Raw genomic sequence first — 22,065 nt, 5'->3', positions numbered from 1 at the left:
ACTACAAACTATACTTACCACTTTACAAGTGTTTTGAGCTTCTCTTTGCAGCCGTCCCCAAATCTGCCATTAATTGTCTAGAAGACCATACCTGAATTTTATGATCTAGCAATAGAAGAGTGTATTGGAGTACATACATGCAACAGCCTATAACTCAGTTGCTGTAGTAAGAGACAGCATATCTCATATGTGTAGCCCACCTGAAAGGCTGCTGATGTTAATGTCTGAACTGCCCACTTCCTGAGAATTTTCAATAACATTTTAGAATGATACATATTTTCAAGGAAAGTAATAAAGCAATTATTTTAGATTAGCTGTGTATTTGTTAGAACGATGTTGTACTGTCAGGAAGTGCTGTACGGTTGGCTTATGCCAATGAACTTTGCTTATCTGTGGTATTTCATTAACAGTGGTCACATCTGGATTCATCTTTTTACACTCATCACAGTCTTTGGTAGGTAGTGTATTATGTATTGCACAATATTTTTAATGTGCTATTTCAGTGAATTGTGCTTTTGGTGTATTGAATTTTCTTACCTTTTTTTAATCTGATTTTGCTTAGGGTTATCTCCCACTGCATCAGTTGCGATATCAGCGGAAGATCCTCTTCCATTCATTTAGTTGTTTTAAACTCTATGCAGGCTGCTACAGAGTTGAAGCTCGGCAGGGTGAGCTCATCCCATCAACTTTTTTAAGGAGATAAACTGAGTGCTGTGGAGTTTACCGTGTGGGTTTCATAGATAAGCTTAAAAAAAACACCCCAAATACCAACCCTGGATGGTATCTGCTCTTCATAGGCAGTAATTATCCAATGAAATATTTTGAAGGCAGGGTGTGGTTGGCTAAATTATTGCTCCTCCCACTGTTTTCAATATGTTTCCAGTTTCAGAGGGAAAAACACAAGCTTGTATGTTGAGTATGAGTCATAACCTCTCTACTGCTACTGACTCACTTAGGAGTTTGAGGTAAGTCATTCTACCTTATGTCTCAGTGGCTCTGACCCCAGGACAGCAAAGCGAGAAGGAACTATGGAAAGTTATGCAATGTTTTCGTAGATGAAAAGTGTAGATATTGAGACCAATGTTATTATTATGCAGTATGATAATAATTTTGTGTGCCCAAAATGGATTTTTTACATAGCTTCTTCCCCGCATAAAACATTTTTTTCCCATTTTGTCATGGAAAAGTTTAAAGAAAGATTATGTTGTACCAAAGAACGTCTTAGGTTACTGAAATACTTCACTTAAAAATGATTGTCTTTCTCAGAGGGAAGTACATGCACCTTTCATCACACTGTTCAATTTTGCACCAACAATGACCAATAATAAAGCTATACAGCACTGCAAAATTATCGATGGCTTCTCAAATAAGAGGAGGCCTTGAAGCGTGGGCAGTCTCATAAAGAACTTGCTCCTGCTCAGGTACTTACACTCTGTCCTGGTTGGTCTGCAAGCCTTGCAGGGACATGCTAAACTTTATAGAAGTGAACTTTTAATACCTGAGTGTATTCCTTAGCATTTACGGTATCAGAATAAATATCCATCAGTTACAGTCTTATGGTAGGACGTAGATAGTCTGTAACTTGGCTACTTTGTCTTCGTGCTTTTGTTTCCCCAAAAATACCTGGCTGCAGACTGTAATGAGACGTAATAGTAAAGTATATTTACTAAACCGTAGTAAAAAATCTGCTTGTAAGTTTTAAGGAAGTTACAGTTCAAACATGGACACAGTTTGACAGAGAAAGGTGACATACACTGCGATAGCGTAAGGAAGGTTAAATCATGTAGCTTATGGACACTGGCCCACACGCGAGCACTAACTGCGGTACTCCACGGTGTGGGCAAGCACAGGGCGCAAGGCTGACGACCAAATCGATCTGTGCCATGGGAAAGAAATGTATTTCCCCTGTAGAGAAAGCACGGGTAACCCCGCTTGGCAGCTGGCACTGGAGGAAGCAGTTTGCACTGCAGGGTTTTACTTCTGAAAAATGCTCCTATCCCTCCTCTTCCTTTGAGTATTCGTGTGCGCCCGCTTTAAAGTCCCTTTTCTAGACGTGTCCGTGTGTTACCAGGTAGGGTTACGGAGAGGGTCAGGCTGTGTTCGACCCGGCCTTGCAGAGGGGTGGAAGGGCCGGGGGGACACGCGTGGGGGTCCACGCCGTTTCACCTGCCCGCTCAACGGGTGGAAGGCCAGCGATCCCCACAGCCGGCAACTTCTCAGCCAGCGGCTGCACCCCTCAAAGTGCCCCTGCCCCGCTGCTACAGCTGCGAGCCCGGTCCAGGCATGAAAGCCTCCCTTTCACATTGCCTTTTTTTTTTTTCCTTTTCTCCCCCCTTCTTCCCTATTTCTGCTTGACGGCTTTCAGCCTCCTGGGGGAATTTCCGTGGCTGGAGGCCCGGTTGGAGGCTGGGGGACGGACGGACGGACAGCGAGGCGCCCCGCTAGCCACCCGTCCCTCCGTCGCCGTCCCCACCGCCCCCGGCCCGGCCCGGCCCGGCCCAGCCGGCGGCTGACGGGCGGCAGGACCTGCACCAGCCCGCCCGCCCGCCCGCCGCAGTGGGATGTTTCATTGTCCGGAAATGATGGAGAAGGAGTGACTGTGGCGGCGGGGGGACAGCGGGGGGCGAGTGCCACTGGCTGTGGCGGGCGGGAGGGAGGGAGCCGGGGGGGTGTGTGTGGGGAAGGCCCGCGGGCGGGAGCCGGGGGGGGGGGGGGTGGTGTGTGTGGGGAAGGCCCGCGGGCGGCGGGAAGAGGCAGGCGGGCAGGCGGGCAGGCGGGCGGGCAGGCGGGCGCCGCCGGGGGAGACGGATCGGCGTCTGAGGAGGGCCGGGCGCCCGCGGCGGAGCGGGAGGAAATGCGGAGGTAGGGCGCGCCGCGCTGCCGGCCGGCTCCGCGGGCGGGCGGGCGGGCGGGCGGGCGGACGAACGGGGCCCTCCCTCCCCTTCCCTCCCTCCCCGCCCCGGGCACCCCCCGCGGGCGCCCGGCTGAGGGCCCGCCGCCGCCCCCGCCCCGCGGCCGCCGCCCCCCTCGGGCCCCGCGGGTGCTGGCGGCGGGGTCGGTACGGCGCGCCCGCCGCCAAGTTGCCGGCGGTTCGTTGCTGTCCCTCCTCTCAAGCCCCTCTCGGCCCCCCGCCCCGGGCCGCGAGTTTTGTGCGTGAAGCGCGTTAACGAGCCCTTTCGTTTGGTTGTTCCTTCAGGGCGGCGTGTTAGTTTTGGTCGGAGGGGGGGTGCAGGCTCTCTGTGACTCGGTGAGAGCTGGCAGATGTCCCAAGTGAGGGAACCTCTTCCTCCGGGGCCTGAAGGGCCAGAGCAAGCTCCGGCGGAAAGCAGCGCTTTGATCTCTCTCCCTCGAGGTGAGTTGCTTTAAAGTTCCTCTGTAATTGTTGCGCCTGTTATGTGAACCATGCGTTTACTGACTTGTTTTGTGGGTTTTGACCCCTTTTCTCTTTCCCCTCCCCCGACCTCCCCTAGTCGCTGTGGCTCTGTAACGCTTTCGCTTCCACCTCGTTATTGTTTTAAGCAGAAGTTCCTATGTAGAAAATGCAAAAAAACCCGAAGATGCACTGTTGTCAGCACCGGTTCTCAGTACTTGAAAAACTGCAGTCGTTCCGAGGCACATGCTGCTCCTTAAAAATCGCTGGCTTCTTCCTCAGGTTTGTGTTTGTGTTTAGAAGCTCCTTCCTGTAAAGCTCTCGTTCCAGGTCTTGCAGTAAGTTGGGAAAGGTTGATCCAGGAGCGTTGTTCAGGTTGGAGGTCACTTTGCTGTTTCTTTCTTAGATTACTCTGATGCTGCAGCTAAAACGCGTTTCTGGGAGTATTAACTTGTTCCATATCAGCTGTTCAAAAGGTTGTTTAAAAGTACATTCATCTTAAAGAGAGTTTCTTTTAAGTTATGCCTTATTTGCATTTGCACAAAATACATTGGCATTCTGATCACCTTCACGTGGGGAAGTTTGACAAGGTGTCTTGCAGGTTATCCTCAAAATAGGGAGTGTGTTTGCCTCCTGAGTCCTGGTCTGTGAAGATGAGACTTAATTTTTTTTTTTTTTTTCTGTTTACAGCTACAGCTTTGTTTTCCAGAATTCTGACAGGAGTTTAAAAAGTCTCTGAAGGAACAGACAAATAAGCTTGTTCAAAAACTGTAACTTTATTCATAACTGGTTAACTGGAGCAGAGCCTGGTAACACAGTTGTGCAACTGTGGATTAAAGATGCAGTCTTGGTTTTGTAACTTGGAAAATCAATAGCTATGTGAAATCAAAGCTGAAGACTCATTTGAGAAACCAGAAAGTATCCGTAGCTAAGTAAAAAATGTTCTGGCAGGGAGACTTATTAAATTGGCTTATACTTATCTTATTGTTGGCTTTTTTTTTTTGTCCTAGAGAATGACTCATAACTTCTAAACAGTAAAAAATAATAATAGAAAAAGATTAGATACAGAAGATGAAGCATGCAGAACTGAACTGTTAGAATCATGTTTTTGCCAGAAACATCAGTATCCATGATACATGTTTATTTTCAATGTGTTGGTTTTATCTGTCATGTGATCAAGTGGCCACACTGGTTAAATCCTGCATGTAGGCCATACATAAAAGTTACTGAAGTTGTAAGTCAGTGAACTCACTAGGCTGGAAAGTGGTCTCACTCTTACAGTGCCCCTTTAAGCTGAGTTTTCACTATGAAGTAAAGTCTTATGGGATTGCATTTTGTAAGATTTTCAGTACGTGCTCTTCTTCTTATGGAAGGTAAGGAAACAAATACTGACCTGTCCACGGACAAGTTATGTGCAGGAAATCTGACTGACACAATCACAGCTGTTGAGGTGGAGGATTATAAAGTTAACTTTCTTAGGGATCAGTAAGGTACATGCTGTTTCAGGTTTGCTCACTGGCCACACCTTTCAAGGCACACGCTCAATTTTAAAGCATATGTTATAGTTCACAGAAAGACAAGGGTGGGTTTTTACAGAATTCATCCTTCAAGTACATAATCTTTATTCTAATGAACTTAGATTTAAGGATAACTGTGGCTAGTTGTTGCTTTTTTCTAGCCTAAGTCTGTTGGGGAAATGGGGGTGGAAAGAGGAAGAGGTGAGTTCATAACATTTCCAGTCTATATTCCAGCATTTCTGTTGTCAGCTTTGCAGTGTGTGGTTACAGGGTAAGGTAGTCCAGATATTCCAGGACTAAAGATCTAAGATAATATGTCTGGGACTTTGAGTAGCCCCTACTTTTTCTATACTATCCCCAGGACATCCAAAAGTACACTGAATTCTCTAGAATTTGGCAATAATTTTAAAAGCTGTGGTTGAAATTCATATTATTTCTGGAAATAGGCTAGAGATATTTGGAAAAATCTGCAATAATTTGAAATGATAACTACTTTACTTAGTATCACTTCATCATATTTATGTGATGACTCCATATATTTACAGTGAGACACTTTAAATCTGTGTCCACCTAGAAATAAAGATTTTTTTAATCAGGAAAAAACGGCTTATGTTGTATGTATAATAACATCTTAAGTGCATTCTAGTAAGGAAGAATTTTTGATTGGTAACAGCATACTTTAATGTGCTTTCTTTATTTGTTTAACTGGTATAGATACCTTATATCCTGAGAACAAACTTCTCCTCTTCTGTAGTTCTGTGAGGTATCACCAAAAAAATCCAGATCTTCAAAGTGCTCCTTTTGCTTGCTGTCATATACATTCAGGAGCTGAAGCTGAATTTTATTTTTCCATGAAAGGAACAGAAACTTCAACTGAATTTTAAATGTTCAACAAACATCTATCCCACAACCTAATTAAAAACCAGACAAAAGTAATAAAGTTTAGGCAGATTGCAGGGTTATACATCAGTTGTGGACATGGTGAGAACTGTGGGTTGAGACATAGTTTGGCCTACAGATGTGGCATGCTCTGGCTTTCGCAACTTAAAAGAATTTTTGTGTGTTACTTTAACCAATACGCTCTTTCAACATCTCCCCTGTCACTGTTCTTGTTAGTTCATTTTTGACTAAATGCATAAATATTAGTGAGATTATTGGACTTTGCCCCTCCACCGTTAGTGTGCTATGAGAGAGAGCAAATGAAATCATAGCATCTTCTTTCGTGGCAATGTCAATACTCAATTTCAGTCTTTCAACCATTATCTGTGCCAACCGAGTCTGCTGCTCTAAGGCACAGGCTACAGGATGAAAGGTTTAACCTAATTTCTGCAAACATACAGTTAATATTTGCCACATCCTTCCAAAAGCGTAGCTCTACTCGTGCACCCTTGTTCAAGATCCTGGTCGTGCCGTCTCTCTTCTCCTGTAGCTCCACAGGCCTTGGAATCAAATTGGGACTACTTCTACCTGTGTGCTGTGTAACGTAGTCAGTGAATAGTGTCGTCTCTGTGCTCAGACCACTTCATTTTGGCTGTGATCAAGTATTTTCTCCATTGGTAGGTACCAAAATAATGTCCCTAAGCAAGGAGTGTGACAATTAGTGGCCATTAGTCTCTCTGCTTTAAGGAAAACGTTTCATGTGTTAGAGCTCGTGTCGTGATTATTGCCTGGGCCATGGGTAGACTTTTTTCATTAAATCCTCTGCATTTGAATAAACCGTGGAATATGAGAGAGAAATTCAACAAACGCGAAACTATGTTTAGAGAATCAGGCCACATGTTAGAAAATGTAGGACTGTCATCCATAAAGTATTTGGAATGCTTTTACGTTTGCTTGTTGGTAACTAAATGTAACCTAGAATAACAAGTGAATAATATTTAGCATTCTCAATTTAGAAAGAAAATAAATAAAATAATAGTAATAATAGAAGACCTATTATGAAATTGAGACTGATAATTGCACTTCAACTAGAAGCACTTTCTAATAACTCTTCAGGTGATGGAAGTGCACTAGAATTTATCTTTTTTCAGTGGGGTGGGGGTGGAGGATGGAGGAGTCTAGCAGAAATATTAAGGGCCAAGTTCTGTAAGTGACCATTCTCTCTGGTGCAAATCACGCCAGTGTTGCTGGATGGAGATGCAGTTCTGATTTGGTGTCTGAAGAAACCATATTCAGCAACTCCTACTTCCATTCAGAAAAGTACAAAACCCATGTGCTCCTTTTCAAGAATGTGACTCAAACCTCTTCGTGTTTTCTGTGCTTAACTGTTTTCATGATGAGGAGCACTAAAGGAATGTGCTGGCTAGATGAGATGGGGTGACAGAGGACTTACTGTGGGGAATGTTTGGACATTCTTGAGGCAACGACGATTACTATCACCATAGTTGTTGCACTTTACCAGCAGTGCCTCAGTGTTATGAGTAATGGATTTTTATTTTAACGGTTAACCAGTGCACTCAGATTGCTCAAACTTACCAGCTACTTCCTCTGTATTTGTGTTCCCACTTGCAATCTGACAAGAGTTGAGTGAATCTGTGTTAATTTCTTTTGTCGCTGTCTGTTAGTACTGAGGTGATTATTGAATGTTACTGACTAAAATACCTAAACTTTCATAAGTATCTAACTCCAGTTTGTCATAAAAATATACTTCTGCTTTCAGTTTCACGTGCGTGCCGTTCCAGTAAAGTGATTCATGTCCACATGGGTGTGATAGACTTGTATTTCATAGAGTTGACTGTAAAGGTCTTGCATCAAACTTGAAATACTTGTGTTTCATCTCGTAGGCTAATTTTTTATCAGAATAATTCTCAAATTCCATTCCAGGCCCTCAGAAGTTAGGTTTCTCTTTGTTTTGAACACTTATTTTTTCCTAATAAGTAGCATCCAGCAATGAGTGTGTTATGCTAGTGTTTTCATTTGGATCAGCAGTGCAGTTTTGAAGTGAATCTCCTGTTGGCCCCTGCTTTGGTTTGCATTGTGGAGTGATGCTGGGGAGTGACCTGGAATGGATTCCTTTTGGACAAAATAATCTGAAAGATGCACTGCAGGAATGTGCCTAATGCACTCCAGCCACTAATAAGCCTTCAGTCTTTGAGATTAAATCTGAGAGCTAGTCCAAAGTAGAAAGCCCCTGGAGCATGTATAATATGGAATGTGTCCTTAAAATCAACTCTTTCACTGTACGGGCCCATTTTTATTGGCCCACACTGTTGCTAATACAGCCATAGCCACTGAGTATTGCTTAGCACTTATGTGAAACTAGTTTTGTACACATGTGAAACATTGTTGGATGAATGACACACATAAATTTATAACTGACTGCATGACAATTAGTATGATTATTTGTGAAAAGAAGTTTTCACTTATGTATTTGAACTTTTTAATGCTTTAAATAGTGCAGAGTACCTATTTGCATATTGCTATTAATTTTTAATTTATCACAACTAAAATTTGTCCAGGGCTGTCAAACTTGTATAGTACATTCATAATTGTTCCATAGCTTGCACCTGGAAAATTCTGTGTAAGAGCTTTCCAAGAAGTTCAGTTGAATTGCTCTAATTTTAAGAGACTGATTTTTTCAGTGGCATTTTTGAAGCCATTGAAAGTTGCAATGAGACGTTTAAATGAAAGCCACTGAAATGAAATAAAAACAAATTAGTTATTTTAGTTTTAAAGCAATCAAACATCCAAATGGAGGCTTCCAACTCTGTAATTTGTGGATTATCAATATTAATTAGATTGTACAACCAGTCATTAATGCAATGAGATCGTTTCAGGCAAATCATGAACTGGGATGGGCATTCTGTTACACGAATAGCACAGTTGAACTTGCTTGTTATGTGAAATGCCTAAAAGTTTTAGGCATTTCATGAAGTAGCTGGTGGGTGTTACTGTTAATGCTTGCATTCTGAAACCTGGTATTATTGCGGTTCCTTTGTGTTATTGTTTTGAACAGTGGAATTTTTGGTAGGAAATAGCATCCTCAGTGGTTCCTTGCCAGCAAGGATATTAATGAACAAAGGAAGTGTTAGAAATGCAGTGTTTGCCACATGCTCTTCAATCCCTCGCAACCGCTGTAGGCTTGAGACAGAGAACCGTTTTGTTGTCTTTCCTTTTGGAAACATTCTTCAACTTTTTTGTTCCTCATAGATCTACTTTTGTGTTTGGGTTTTTGGTGGTTTCTTTTTTTTCACTTTTGTAATTTCTGTTTGCTTTGAAGGACAAAATTCCATTCGGGATGGTTTGAGCTTTGCACAGGTATGTTTAAATCTGCGTCTGCTTGTTCAGGGATAACTTGGGCCTCCCAAGGATTCATGTTTGCATCCCAGCAGCTGGGTCAAATTTAGGTGCCGAAGTAAGATTTGCCCTGTGCTTCCATCATTCCTCTGCCCTTAAACAGTAAAACTGTTGGACTGTTCCTGACTCTGCATTTTTGGAGATCACAATGACTCCACTGTGGCAGTCCATTCTGCTTGTCCCTCTCTCCTCCGTGAGAATGATGCTCTCAGGTTTCCAGAAGCCTTTCCCAGCAGTTGCTTTTGCTTTACTTGTTATTTGGTGTGGTGTGCCCCATTGTTGGTGAACAGAAAATGAATGTGTCCTAGCAACAAAGCCTTCTGTCGTTGCAGCAACAGGATTTTTTAACTCATTTTACATCCACCGTACCCCTGTGTCAATAGGCAAACTATAAAACCTGTTTCTCAAGTCTAGTTTGTCATGTTGCTGGTCAAGCACTCTTACAGTTTGCGTACTTGGAAGAGATGGCCGAGTCAGTATATAGGCTTATGTGTTATCTAATGAATAGAAATCAGCTGCCAATCACACTCCGAGGACGTGCAACCCACTTAATGTGGGTACTTGTTTCCATTTTGTTTTGCGTGTTCAGAGATTGAATATTACATAGTTACTGATATATTAAGGTACGATGCCATGTTTGAACACGCTGAGACCCATTTCTGAGTAAACTCAAGAGACATAGCAGGACGTGTGGGAGCAGCTGGAGTGTGAATGAACAAATGGACAAGCACTTGGAAACAAAAAGTTGGTTGTTTGCGAAAGACTTGATCTTTGAGGTGTGTCCTGCAAATGTACATGCATTACCTATATTTTTGTATTTTCTATCAGTTTTGTATATGTATTTGACATCCACTCAATATGCTCTACATTATCATAGAGAAAGAATAAATGTAGCTCTGAAAAGAGGGATACTTCACTGGGATATTCTAAGAAATTTTCAAGAATTAGTTTGATCTATATCCCAGCAACTTTATAAAGGCACAGAAGACAGGATTGGAAGGGATTGGGACAGATTGTCTTGTATACCCTTCTTGCCTAACTATACATAAGTCTTTCTTGACAGTTCTGGCTATTTGTTAAATTTTCTTTTTGATAAGGCTATTGTAATAGTAGCCTTGTTGCTGACCCAGACTGCTGCCACTATCTGTTGGTGGAATCTTGTAAAATGTATTTGTCACGATGCAAAGCAATGTGTGTAACCAGAGGCACATACTCCAAACTAAAACGGCAGTTAATAATCAATGTTACAGTAGTCTCAATGGTGAAAACAAGTTTTGATTCTATGAAATACATGTATTGCTGTGTAATTTTAAAACCAAATATAAGATGATCATGGTAAAATGAATGTATATACTATAAAAGTGATTTATGTATACTTTAATAATTTCAAATGACAAAAAAAATAGGATTTCACTGTTCGCTTATTTCATGAAACAGTGATTTTGAGATGTGATTAAAATTTTAAATTTTTTCACTAAGTGGCTCACCAGTTGTCCAGAATACAGATATGGTTCGGGCTGTTGCCATCTCAATTCTATACTTTGCCAGCATGTTGTATCTCTTCCTTATTTAAACCTTAAGCTTGCATTAATCTCCACACAAGTGGGGTTTGTGCCCATGCTTACCTTCAGGATAAATCACAGGGTACTCTGTGTGGGTGTCACTCCTGCGGGGCTTCTGTCTAGAAGCTCTTCAGCCCAGGGACTGCTGTTAGTTTAGGAGGGGTGCATAGGCACACACGTTGCTGTTCTGGGGGCTGAACCGTGTAGGTAAGAAGACTATGTTGCTTTTGTGACATGACCTAGAGTAACTTACTGTGGTTTTGAAGAGAGGTTGGATTTCTACCTCAGCGCTGCCAGACTCAGAGCATAATGAGTCTTTTCTTTCCATTATTTGAACAGCTAGGAAGAACATCTCTTTTTCTTCTTGGCTGTCAGTTTTGGAGGCTAGTCACATGAGAGTGGAAGGGATGTACTAAAGGAAGCAGAAGCTAAAATACTAAGGAAGTATTACATAAAGATTCTTAAGGTTAAGCTTGAATAAAACAGAGAAGCGTTACAAATTTATTGGAAGATGCGGTAGAAAAAAGCCATACCTGTCTATGGCCAGATCCAGCCATTAGTATTTGTGCCAGCTGTAGGCTTTATTAAAGCTGCTGTGCCACAAGCATGGCACGTCAGAGAAGATTAAGGTCTTTGCGTCAATTCTTACTGGACTCATAAATGTGTTCATAAACTACTTTTATGCACTATTCTTATGGACCTAACACAGAAATAATGGCATCAACAAGACACAGACCCAGGAGTCTTGAGGCTGTCTTCAAGAGTGATTGGTTGTAGTTGGTATGTTGTAGTTGCACCTCTAGAATAATAATTAAAAAAAAGTTATGATTCCATCATCAGCTGTTTATTATAAGGGAATAATCAAGAAATTCTTTTGCACTAAAACTGAGACCTGGTGCACATTCAAGAAAAAACAAATAATCAGGACACCAGCATTTTTCTGTTTTCAGTGTTCTGATGCATCATAAGGGATGTATGAAAAAAATCTTAAATAAGCATGGCTTAAGGTCTACTTTTTCTAAAGCCCCCTTGTACTAAGTCTCGCTCAGATGGAGTTAATTTTGTTCATAGCAGTCCCTGCGGTACTGTGTTCGGGATTTGTGACTAAAACAAGGTTGATAGCACACCAGTGGTTTGACTTTTGCTGAGCAGCGCTTGCACAGTGTCAAGCTTTTCTCTTTTCCCACTCTACTGCTGCAGCGAGTGGGCTGGAGGTGGGCAGGGGGTTAGGAGGGAACACAACCTGGACAGCTGGCTCCGGTTGACCAGAGGGATATTCCACTCCATATAATGTTGGGCTCAGCAATAAAAGCTGAGGGGAAGAGGTTTTGGGAGAGGTAGCCGTTGTTTAGAGCTTGGCTTGGGCATGGGTCTGCTTGTGGGAGGTGGCGAGTGATTGCCTTTGCATCCCTTGTTTTGTTTTTTCTTCCTCTTTCCTTCACTTATTAAAGTATATCTCGACCCACGAGGTTCCCCAGTTGTGCTCTCTGTTCTCCCCCCTCATCCTGCCAGGGGCTGGGGAGGGAGGGAGGGAGGGAGCTGCCGCGGGGGTCCTTGGCTGCTGCCCACGGTCAGCCCACCGCACCCACGGAGCAGCATCCTCCAGGAGATCCACGGCTCCGGTGGGCGATCCTGGAGTGCAAACTGAGGTGCCAAATGCGTGTCTAAGGGTGCAGGTTTGTGTTATGCACAGTCGTGGGGAGGTCTTCATGTGAATTCAATAGGTCAAAGAACAGACACTCAATCAATGCTGGTTGTTGTAAACTTCTTATCGAAATTGTTTGGTGTTCAATTGCAACTTTTTTTTTTTTACTTTTTAATAGTGCCTCTTTCTTACTTCTTTCTTGTTAACTGTTGTTAACATGGTTTTGACTGGCCGTTTACCATAGCCAGCTAGAATAATAAAAGTAAACGTGAAAGATACACATACAGCCTACATCATAGTAAAAAAAAAAGATACTGAACCAAAACCAAGCAGAGGAATGAGAACTAAATCCCTGTGAATAATGATGACTGGTTGTATTCTGCACTCCTTCAGATTTGTTAGAAAAAAATGTAGTCTAGAACACTGAGGGCCCCATAATACTAACACTGATGTTTCCTTAGAGCCATTCATTGTTTACTACCTGAAATAGTAGGCCTCTGCAAAGTCGTATCCTATACAAGAAAATTGTATACAGTAACTCTGCAGTTTTGTCCTACCGCTGCTGCGTGATACTGTTGTAATCTTGGTGGTGTTAACTGCAGTAAAGTAATTTAAGAGCAAAATCTCTTAAAATAGCTCATTTAAGCTTACTCTGTGTGGAAAGCAGAGTGCTTTTACACTAGCTCTCTCCAGGACGCTACTTATTTTCAGTCTATTTCATGGCACTTTTCAAACACTTTTGGAACACATTTGCACCTAATACCTAACTACACAGGCAAAATCATCAGACTTCAATACAGTCAGATTTGTATTTGATACATATCAGGTAGAAATAATTTGATTCTGATGTCTGTCAAAGGGGTTGAAAAAATCTGGGTTTTTTTTTGTATAGGATGAGTATCTAGGTGAGATTAAGTCATCAGGGCAAGATGCAAAACTCATGGATGCCAATGGATATCTTCCCAGTTACTTCAGTAACTTTATGCCAATCCCAGTGAAATGATTCATTTCAGGATGGGCTTGAGGAAGTATTGACAAGTTTTTGAAGAAATGGTGATGGGAGGGAGGGCTGAGAGAGAAGTACCATGGACGCAGCTGGGTCAGACATTTCAGAGGCAGAAATTAATAGAAGGGGAGCAGCAGTGCTTGAAGGCAGGTGCTACTATACATACAGTATAGCATATATTATTTTGAGTGATGTTCAATGCCTCAGTTTAATAGGGTGGATAACAAAGGCAGAAAGTTAGGATTTAAAATCAAACTGCTGTTGGTTACATAAAGAAACTAACCTTTAATGTGTCGCAGTAGCAATAAGTGATTTTTTCTGTGTCTCGACTGGAATCATTGCTTTACTAGAGGATATAGTATCATTACATTGGGATAAGTGGTTTATAAACACGTTCTTGTTTGAAACAAATAAATAGAGCTAACAGACTTTTCAACAGTTGCTTGTTTAGATTTACTGTAAATATTAAATGTTTTATGTATACTCAAAAAGTACTTGAGACTGAAAATATTTAGTGTTTTACAGATCCCTTGAGTAAGTGATATAAACTGATAATCTGTCACTGTGAATAATGAACAAAGTAATTCCAGATTTGGAAATGTTTCCTTGAATGCCAGTAGGAAAAACCTGTAGCAATCAAGAACAGAAAGATTTTTGTGTGCGAATTTGACAATTGAAACATTAATGACAGCGAAAATGAAAGCTGTCACTTACCTTGGTTTGAGAAAATGCAGGTCTGCGTGTGTTAACTGGCGAAATCATCAAAACAACAAGATCTACTATCTTGTGAAATAAGCTTAAGAATCCATCAAATAACCTTAAGGTTATTTCCCTGCATCTTGTATCTACTCGAAGAGAAGAAATCATTTTTCCTTTCATCATAGGCTAAACGTTGACTTCTATTCAGGAATGGCTTTTAAAAGGCTATTTTTTTCAATGAAAAATAGGTAATTGTGTTATAATAAATTTTTTGAATTTCTGTACTAATCAGTTTTGAAGTTTCAACAATATTTATCTTATAATTATATGTTCAATTGTAAATAATAGAGAACAGACTTTTGTGGCATTTTTGTGGCTTTTGTATGCCAGGGCCACATGTATATGGGCAAAAAAGAATGTTTTTTTGTGTGACAAAGCGATTCAAATTTTCATCTGAAAATATTGTGGAAGGTAACTAAATATAAACAAACTCAACTGTAAATTGCTGTTACAAAAGCTGCCGAGTATTATTTTGCGTGATTAAACACAATATGACTAAAAGACGTTTTTAAAGAGGAATTATTCTGGTCTGGACAAGAGAACAAATTAAAAATCAACTTTATTAGGAATTATTTCAAAGGTAACTACATGAGAATCTAAGACAAGTTAGATTTTATGCTCTCTTGTTTTTAATTTTCAAAGATGAGTTTTATTCACATAGAGGAAAAATACCACCGAAACTAATATCTTCGCATTTCTTTTGACTTAGAAAAGACTGACCAGGAGAATACTGTGGCAGGAGATAAAGACATAAAACAGCCTTCCAGTAACCAAAGTATACAACCAGAGATACAAGACCAGTCCGTCTGGGGAAATCACACTGATGGTGACCTCATCAGAAGTAAGTATTTCCAGAACAAATTGCTGTCATTTAGGCTTGCTTTCAAAGTGTAGCGGGATACTGCCTGTTGACTCAGTTAAATGTGTGTCAAATGCAATTGTGTTGCAACTGTAATGCCTATCTACCGAATTTATTTCTGAGTGACTCCTGTCAGCATGCATAAGCAATGAGTTCAAAGAAAGGTGTGATTTGAGTGGTATAAGTATAATATAGACATCTGTAGTGTCTACATTTTAAAGCTTTTTACGTTATACTCTTCTCTTATCATTCATAATGGGATCTGTATATTTTTTAGGTACATGAGCTGCAGTATGCAACTCTGCTAGGTGTCATCACCCTTAATTTCTCAGGTTGTACTTTTAAGTGGCAGAGTAAACTATGCTGAGAGGAGTTGCTTCCAGATGCACTGAGTACCGGTCAGGTGTAAGTTTGTAGAGTTTTGAATCCTAAAGCAGTTACTCCTTTGAAAACTAGAAGAATGCTGTAAGACAAGGTCAAGGTTTTAGACCTGTACTATGGATCTGTGGGGTTTTTTAATTAGTTTTTATAAGTCCACATTCCTACTGTATGTCCTGGATGCTTTAAAACATGAAAAGGTATGCAAGATTATTCCCATTTTTCTGTCTTGAACTGAAGATCATATGCTGTCCAAAAGATCATCTCCAATTGCACCCTCCTGAGGTGAAAATATTTCTGTCAACTGCCAGAGCTAATACTATTTCAAAATTATTTGAATGCTTGAACGTTAGTTGCTCATGGGAGGGGCAGCATGAGAAACTTCTCTAATTACAGGGTGTATTCAGAAAGCAAATGGACTAAATGCTGAATGGTGCTCCAGCTCTCCGAGATCGTTGTCTGACCACACACTTCAGGGTCAGTCTGTCTTTACACTGTATACGTACTGCGCTGTAGGCAGTGGGATAAACTGATATTTCTGAACCTGCTGTTGTCATAACTGGTGATATTCTCTGGAGTTACCTCCAGAGGTAGTTTCTTTTTAGGTGTTTTTTTGGTTGTTTTGTGGTGTTTTTTTAATCTTCTCTATACAATCAACTTCTCCTGAACTTTGTATTAGCATTAGAAGTTCTTTTCAAATCTTGGTTAATCCTTTTTTCTAAATAATGAATCCCAGTAAATACTTATACCCTCAATGTATTGAATAGTTATCTAGATCCTTTACAGGAAACTTGAATTTAGCATGTCAGATGTTTATCTGACAATTAAAAAATAATTCTTAAAGGGCTGTAAAGAGGGAGAATTGTCCTGCACAGCTTGAGAGTTTGCTTAATCCCAAAAGATTATTATTTTACACCTAAATGTCCCTGGACAAGCAATTGCTTTGTGCTTGTGTTGAGGACATGGAAGGTGCGTATGGCATCTGCAGCTTTTGGAGTGGCCTCCTTCTCATTTCCTCTTCCTAGAGGCTTCCTTATGCCCAGAGCGGTGGGAAAGCAGATTTATTTCGTAGCAGTTAGCAGCATGCGTGAACTATGGAGGAAGGGAGCAAGGACAGTCGGGTGGTGCTGTGCCTCCTCTAATCCATTCCATTCACTGCAAGGACATATGGTAGTGGCTGCACTGGGGAGGTGGGAGAGGAAAAGATAATTTTTTTTCAACTTATAGTAGAAATTGCAACAGATTGTGCAAGTCCTTGCTAAGTGACTTGACAGTTATATGCAGTTATATGTCTCTTCAATGGGAGGGTTATCTCCTGCTGAATTAAAAAAGTAACAGGGAAAAGGGCAAAGATAGGATAAAATTCACAGGTATAATGTACTGCTCCAGTTTGCATAACTGTGCTCCTCCTGGAGTCACTAGTAGTTTTACGTTTGACTGACTTTGTGAAAAGCAAGTTCAGGTGAAAGCTGAAAGCTGGAAGTTTCTAAAATTCCTAATCTTAATAATTGAATTTTGTATAGTAGTGGCTTTATGGAACTATTGGCTTTATTTGAGTAGGTGCTATGATGCAATCCTCTCTTTGTTTCAAATTCATGATTTTTATTAACCTTTAATGTTAAAGTTGTCTAGATGGAAGAAACAAAAAAGATGAAATTAAAGGAGCTTCTTTTTCTTCTTTTTTGGGGGCTGTGGCTATGAGTAGAGAAGTCTGTTCTACTTGAAAAAATTGAGGAACAGTGTTTGGCTCAATTACAAGTACTTCTTGTAGTTTACAAAGGTTTTACAGCTTGATCGACCTAGTAACTAAAGTTTGAAAAATTGGACAAGTAGAGCAAAGAGAAGCTTGTTTATCACAAGCATTACTTAGGTATTTAATCTTAAATAACAGGTATCGTAGCTCAGAATGGCTGTGATTCAACCAGATCTATTACCCCACTAGACTAAAGTTTGCAGAATATTGCATATTAAAAGAAGCTTGAGGTTAGAAATAAACAGTGTTTTGATTATTACAGTCTATTTTAAAACTGTTTCTTTAAATTGTTTTAAACAGGGCATACTTCAATTTTCTCAGGTATTAACAACTATTCACCACTATCCTAATGATTCAGTTTCTTTTTTTCCCATACAGATTGTTTTCCACCCCCACAGTTGATACATACTCCATTGGTGTTAGCCTTAGTTTTCACTTTATAAATATTTCCAGTGTTTAATTTCCAAGGTTTTCCTTGTTTGCAGCTGTTTTATCCTGCTGTTATATGGACGTAGATTAATCAGTTTTATTGGCACGCCAACAACGAAGTCCAGTGTTAGAGACTCTATAATGACTTCATTATGTATGATTTCTCATTTGCACTTGTGAACTCAGTTTACCAGGCAACATCAATAAACTCAGATGCTGCCCCCGTTTTCCACAGTAAGATGTTTTCAGTTCACGTTGCCCTGCCCTTGCAGTCCTTTTCTCAAGCCCTCTTTTTTTAATCTCTAGATGATGATATTTCCCCCAGATTAGCCCTTTCCTCACCTCCTTTGGAGCATCCCTCCTCTCCCCGAATGAAAACATTCATAATACCCAGGGTAAATGGGTAATCTTATGGGAAGCTTCAACCAAGGAATTAATCATTTTTGAAGAGAGCTTGAGAGTCAAAAGGTTACTGTACGCTGACATATAAAAAGGGAAGAGCTAAATAAGAAGAAAATGGTTATATTACCCTTCTGTATTAATTGTTAATGCACTTGCATAACTGTTACTGGAGTACCACGTTCAGCTGGAGAAGGGTCAGGGGAGAACCACAGATATCTCAGGAATGACTGGAGTAGTTGAAAACATGCCTTATTCTGGAAAAACTCCTGGAATTCAGTCTGTTTAGTGTTAACAAGGAGGGTAAAGAGGGGCTTGCCTGGTCCCTAAGAAGCATGATACCACAAGGAACGGCAATTTGGTAAGACAATTCTTCAACTGTAGCAGACAAAGAGAGAGCTAGATGTAATACCTGGAAGTTCAGTTAGACTAGAAATAAGGTGTACATTTTTTAACAGAGTATTTGATAACAGGAAGAACTGCCAAATAGTTGGTGTTTTTAGGTGTGTTAAATTGGCTTTATTCTTCACAAGGTGGCCATTGCTATCCATATCCTTCAGTTTTAGAACCTGAGTAAGGGAGAGTCTCTTTTCCATAGCAGTTCCCCCAAATTGGGATAACCTCTATATTTTTCAGCTCAGGTATTCTTCAAGGTACTGTTGAGATCTATTCCTTTCCCTTCACAGATGTGCACATATTTTGTATTTTATTTCAGGCTGTAGAGGTTCTACTTTTTGAAAAGAGCTTAGCCTTAGAATAGCTCCATCTGCTTTTCTGTCTTCGGCAGTGCATTTTAAATATCTGCAAACGCCTTCTGCTTATTTTCATTGTATGATCTGGTGGCCTGAAATGGAGATGTTCTGCTTCTGTTATCATTCACCTTTGGCAAGTGAGGAAGAGTGGATGTTAAAACATGCGGCAGGGATGTTAAAACTTGTGGCTATAGGAATGAAGCCATAGGAGCTTTTGCTGCTCCGTGCTACCACAATGCCCCGCTTTGTTCTTTGGGAAAGGTTGGGGATTTTCCGCCCCCCCCCTTAAAAAAAAAAAAAAAAAAAAAAAAAGGTGGATTTCAGAATATTTAGGCAGAATTTTTACAGAGGGTACTGGGTCGTCATCAATGTGTGCTGTTATGCAGAGGAAGGAATGTTTAGGAGAGAAGAAAATGCCAGTCTTGAACACTATTTGCTTGTGAGGATTTAATCTCCTTTCCAGTTCTCAAGCAGGACCTTAGCTATGTGATATTTAAGAAAACAAAAAACATCTACCATAGATTCAAATTGTCATGAATAATTGATTAATAATAATCCAATTCTCAAGATTAAATACCTAAAATATGCCCATGTTTTACAGATAGAAAGGTCATTGCTATCCATCATTTCCTAGCTTCAATTGCCTCTTTCTCCTCCATGAAAAAACCTCCTGATAAGAGTGGTTCTTCAGAGAAAGGGATGCTTCATTCAATTCTGTGGGGATTAAACAATTTTACATGTTCTTGTGCCCACTATTTTATTTACTACATTCTTCTTTATTGCATTTTGTTTTATTGAGATATAAACCTAGATATTTTTATTTTTGTTTTCTGTATTTTTATGTTGACATTTTTACTTTACATGACTATTTATTTAATTTTAATGTCTGGAGATTCGCTTTTCCTTCTGGCTAAGTAAGTGAGTGATTTCCTTAGTTTAAATTATGCACTTTGGGTTTGGGACTTTTTTCCCCAATAAGAAGAAGAAAATCTGCCGTTAGAACTGTTCTTTTTGTTTTATATAAATCCAAATATATCTTCTTGGATCATTTATGGTACACAGTCATCTTACAATTATTGTGATTTCAGGTGATTGTGTTTATTCTGTCCAAAAAATAGTGCAGAGTGCTTGAGATAATTTAAACGGTTCTCTTCAAAGCTAGAAAGTATGACAGATGTGGTCTTCCTGCAGCATAACTGAGTGTGTGAGTACAGAAATCGTGCAGAATAGATTAATGGAAATTATTCAAAATAATTGCTGAGTCTGAAAGGTGTATTCTTTTAGTTAAAGAAGCGATTTATGTACCATGTTCCAAAAATACTCAGGTATAAAAAAGTGTGAGCCTATGACTGACCAAAACTTTAATCAGTTCAGTGCTTAAATACAGGAATGCACTATTTGATATGTAGATCCTTCTTTAAAAAAGATAAATCTTTGAGGAATCTGGCCACTAGAAGTAGTGGAGGTGTGAAGGTCCTCCTTGCGAACTCCTCTCTCAGAGATTTTCTCATCCTCTCCCCAGCAGAGAACTAGCCTGTGTTACTTCTGTTTCTCCCCGACCTAGAAGATCTTTTACTACTTCTGTTCCAAAAGTCCTCAAAAAAAAAGTCCTCAAAAACCTCCTCTCATGCCTATTGAGGAGCCTGATGGGTTTTTAACTTCTTCCCAACCAGCTGTAACATGGCTGACAACACACGCATTTTTTGAAACATTCTTCAAAAATACTGTGCATCAGCTAGTTCCATTAGCACAACACAGGTGGTAAAATGTGATTTATTAGAATAGTTTTGTACTGTTTTTGGCTGGGAAAGAGTTAATTTTCTTCATAGCTGCTTACCCGCGTTACACTGTGGCAAGTTTTCAGCCACTAAATAGTGAAATATGACTTCGATTTTATAAACTGGAAGAAAGCTAACTAAGTATAGCAAGTTGTACAGCATATTCAGAGTGTTCATGCCAGTCAAGATAAAGCATCTCATAAAGGTGGTAGTGAAAATTATGCTGTTTAACAAAATTTTGGAGTTCTGTTGGCTTACGGGCTGGCCAGTGTGTTGTGCATCAGAAGCACTAGGACCTGTGAAGGACCCATGGGTTTCCTCCTACTGGTGATGCACCAGTTGAAGCCGAGAAGAATGAATACTAGTGCTCTTGCAGTAGGCTGAGGAATACAAATGAGAAATCAGAAGCCAGTGCTATCAGGATACCAAGAGACCAAATATTTTCAGTATTCCAAATAAACTAACTGGAGTTTGCAGCTGGTGCGCACATACGCCACCGGAGCTTATGTTTGCTACTGTTCACCTGATTCTTGATGATTCAGCTGGCGTTGTTTAGATTTCCCTCCTCCTTTTTTTAATGCATAAAGGTGATGCACTCTTTGCAGTCTCTATCTGGAAGACTTCTGCAGAAAGTTAGGGCTTTTCTTGTTGGAAGTTTATCCATCTTCTCACCATTTTGATTTCCCCAAGGAATTTCTGGGAACACAACTCTCAGCGGAGACAATTTTACATCCAGGGATTTTCACACCTCATTGTAGCACAACCATAGTATTTTCATTTAATTTTCATTTCACCCTCTCCTGGGCAGAGATACATTTTCACATATAGCTGTAACCTTACAGTTACGATCTTTGGAGTTTAAGACTGGGTCTTTGGTGTTTGCAGAAGTCGCCCGTGGAGCAACCCGAGTGTTGCTGAAGTTAGTAGTCCCTCACTTGTCAACAGAGCTGCTGTGGGATGCAGATGTTTTCTCTGTAGCATCTTCCCTTTGACTCGAGGTTGAATGTTTTGAAGCAATGCAGTTAATGATGGTGAGGTGCGAGAGGTGAGGGATTTGTATACTCTGTGGTGACTCCATGTGGAGAAATAAACTTCTTGCTGTTCTTGATCCATTTACAGAACAGTAGTCAAACTTCAGTGAGAACTTTAAACTACACCAGATGACCACAAGATAGATGCATGTATTCTGCATATCACTGGTAGCCAGAATTACCCGGAGCCTATCATTTTCTGTTTTACCTTACTTCTGACTCTCAGAACATCATCTGAATTTATGGTCTGAGGCTGGGGAAGTTTGGATGGCAGTAATCATCAGTACCACACAAAGGTGAAATTCTTCAAGTAACGTGAAGATTACTGTGCTTGCTGTGTTTGAGCCTGAAGTAAATTGTATCTTAATTTCAGAATATTTTCCTTTGTTGTACTGGTACTGTCTCAGAATTAATGTGCTGTTATGCCTAGGTGGGAAAGAGTATTTATATTCTTTTCTTGATTAGTTCTTCCTATAGGGGAAAAAGTACAATATATTTGTAGTGGTTCCTTAAAGAGGAAGAGTAGTAAAA

General features: G+C 40.4%; 1 protein-coding gene across 3 annotated transcripts in view; it reads left to right on the top strand.

Annotated features, from left to right (window-relative positions):
* Positions 1 to 863: 863 nt before the first annotated feature.
* The window catches only part of MDFIC (MyoD family inhibitor domain containing), a 53,392-nt gene continuing 32,190 nt past the window's right edge, over positions 864 to 22,065 (top strand). The window contains exons 1-3 of one of the 3 annotated variants that reach the window (XM_069802101.1): positions 864 to 965; positions 3,197 to 3,352; positions 14,865 to 14,996. In XM_069802101.1, the coding sequence (XP_069658202.1) occupies positions 3,262 to 3,352; positions 14,865 to 14,996 (223 nt within the window). In that variant the 5' untranslated portion in view covers positions 864 to 965; positions 3,197 to 3,261. Of the gene's footprint in view, positions 966 to 2,763; positions 2,863 to 3,052; positions 3,353 to 14,864; positions 14,997 to 22,065 lie in introns of those variants that run through there. The other 2 variants (XM_069802103.1, XM_069802102.1) reach the window with 2 other exon arrangements.

The sequence above is a fragment of the Haliaeetus albicilla genome, chromosome 14 (genome assembly GCF_947461875.1).
Source record: "Haliaeetus albicilla chromosome 14, bHalAlb1.1, whole genome shotgun sequence".
In the NCBI taxonomy this organism is placed as follows: Eukaryota; Metazoa; Chordata; class Aves; order Accipitriformes; family Accipitridae; genus Haliaeetus; species Haliaeetus albicilla.
The sequence above is the reverse complement of the archived record's forward strand: the minus strand, read 5'-3'. Positions and strand labels throughout refer to the sequence as shown.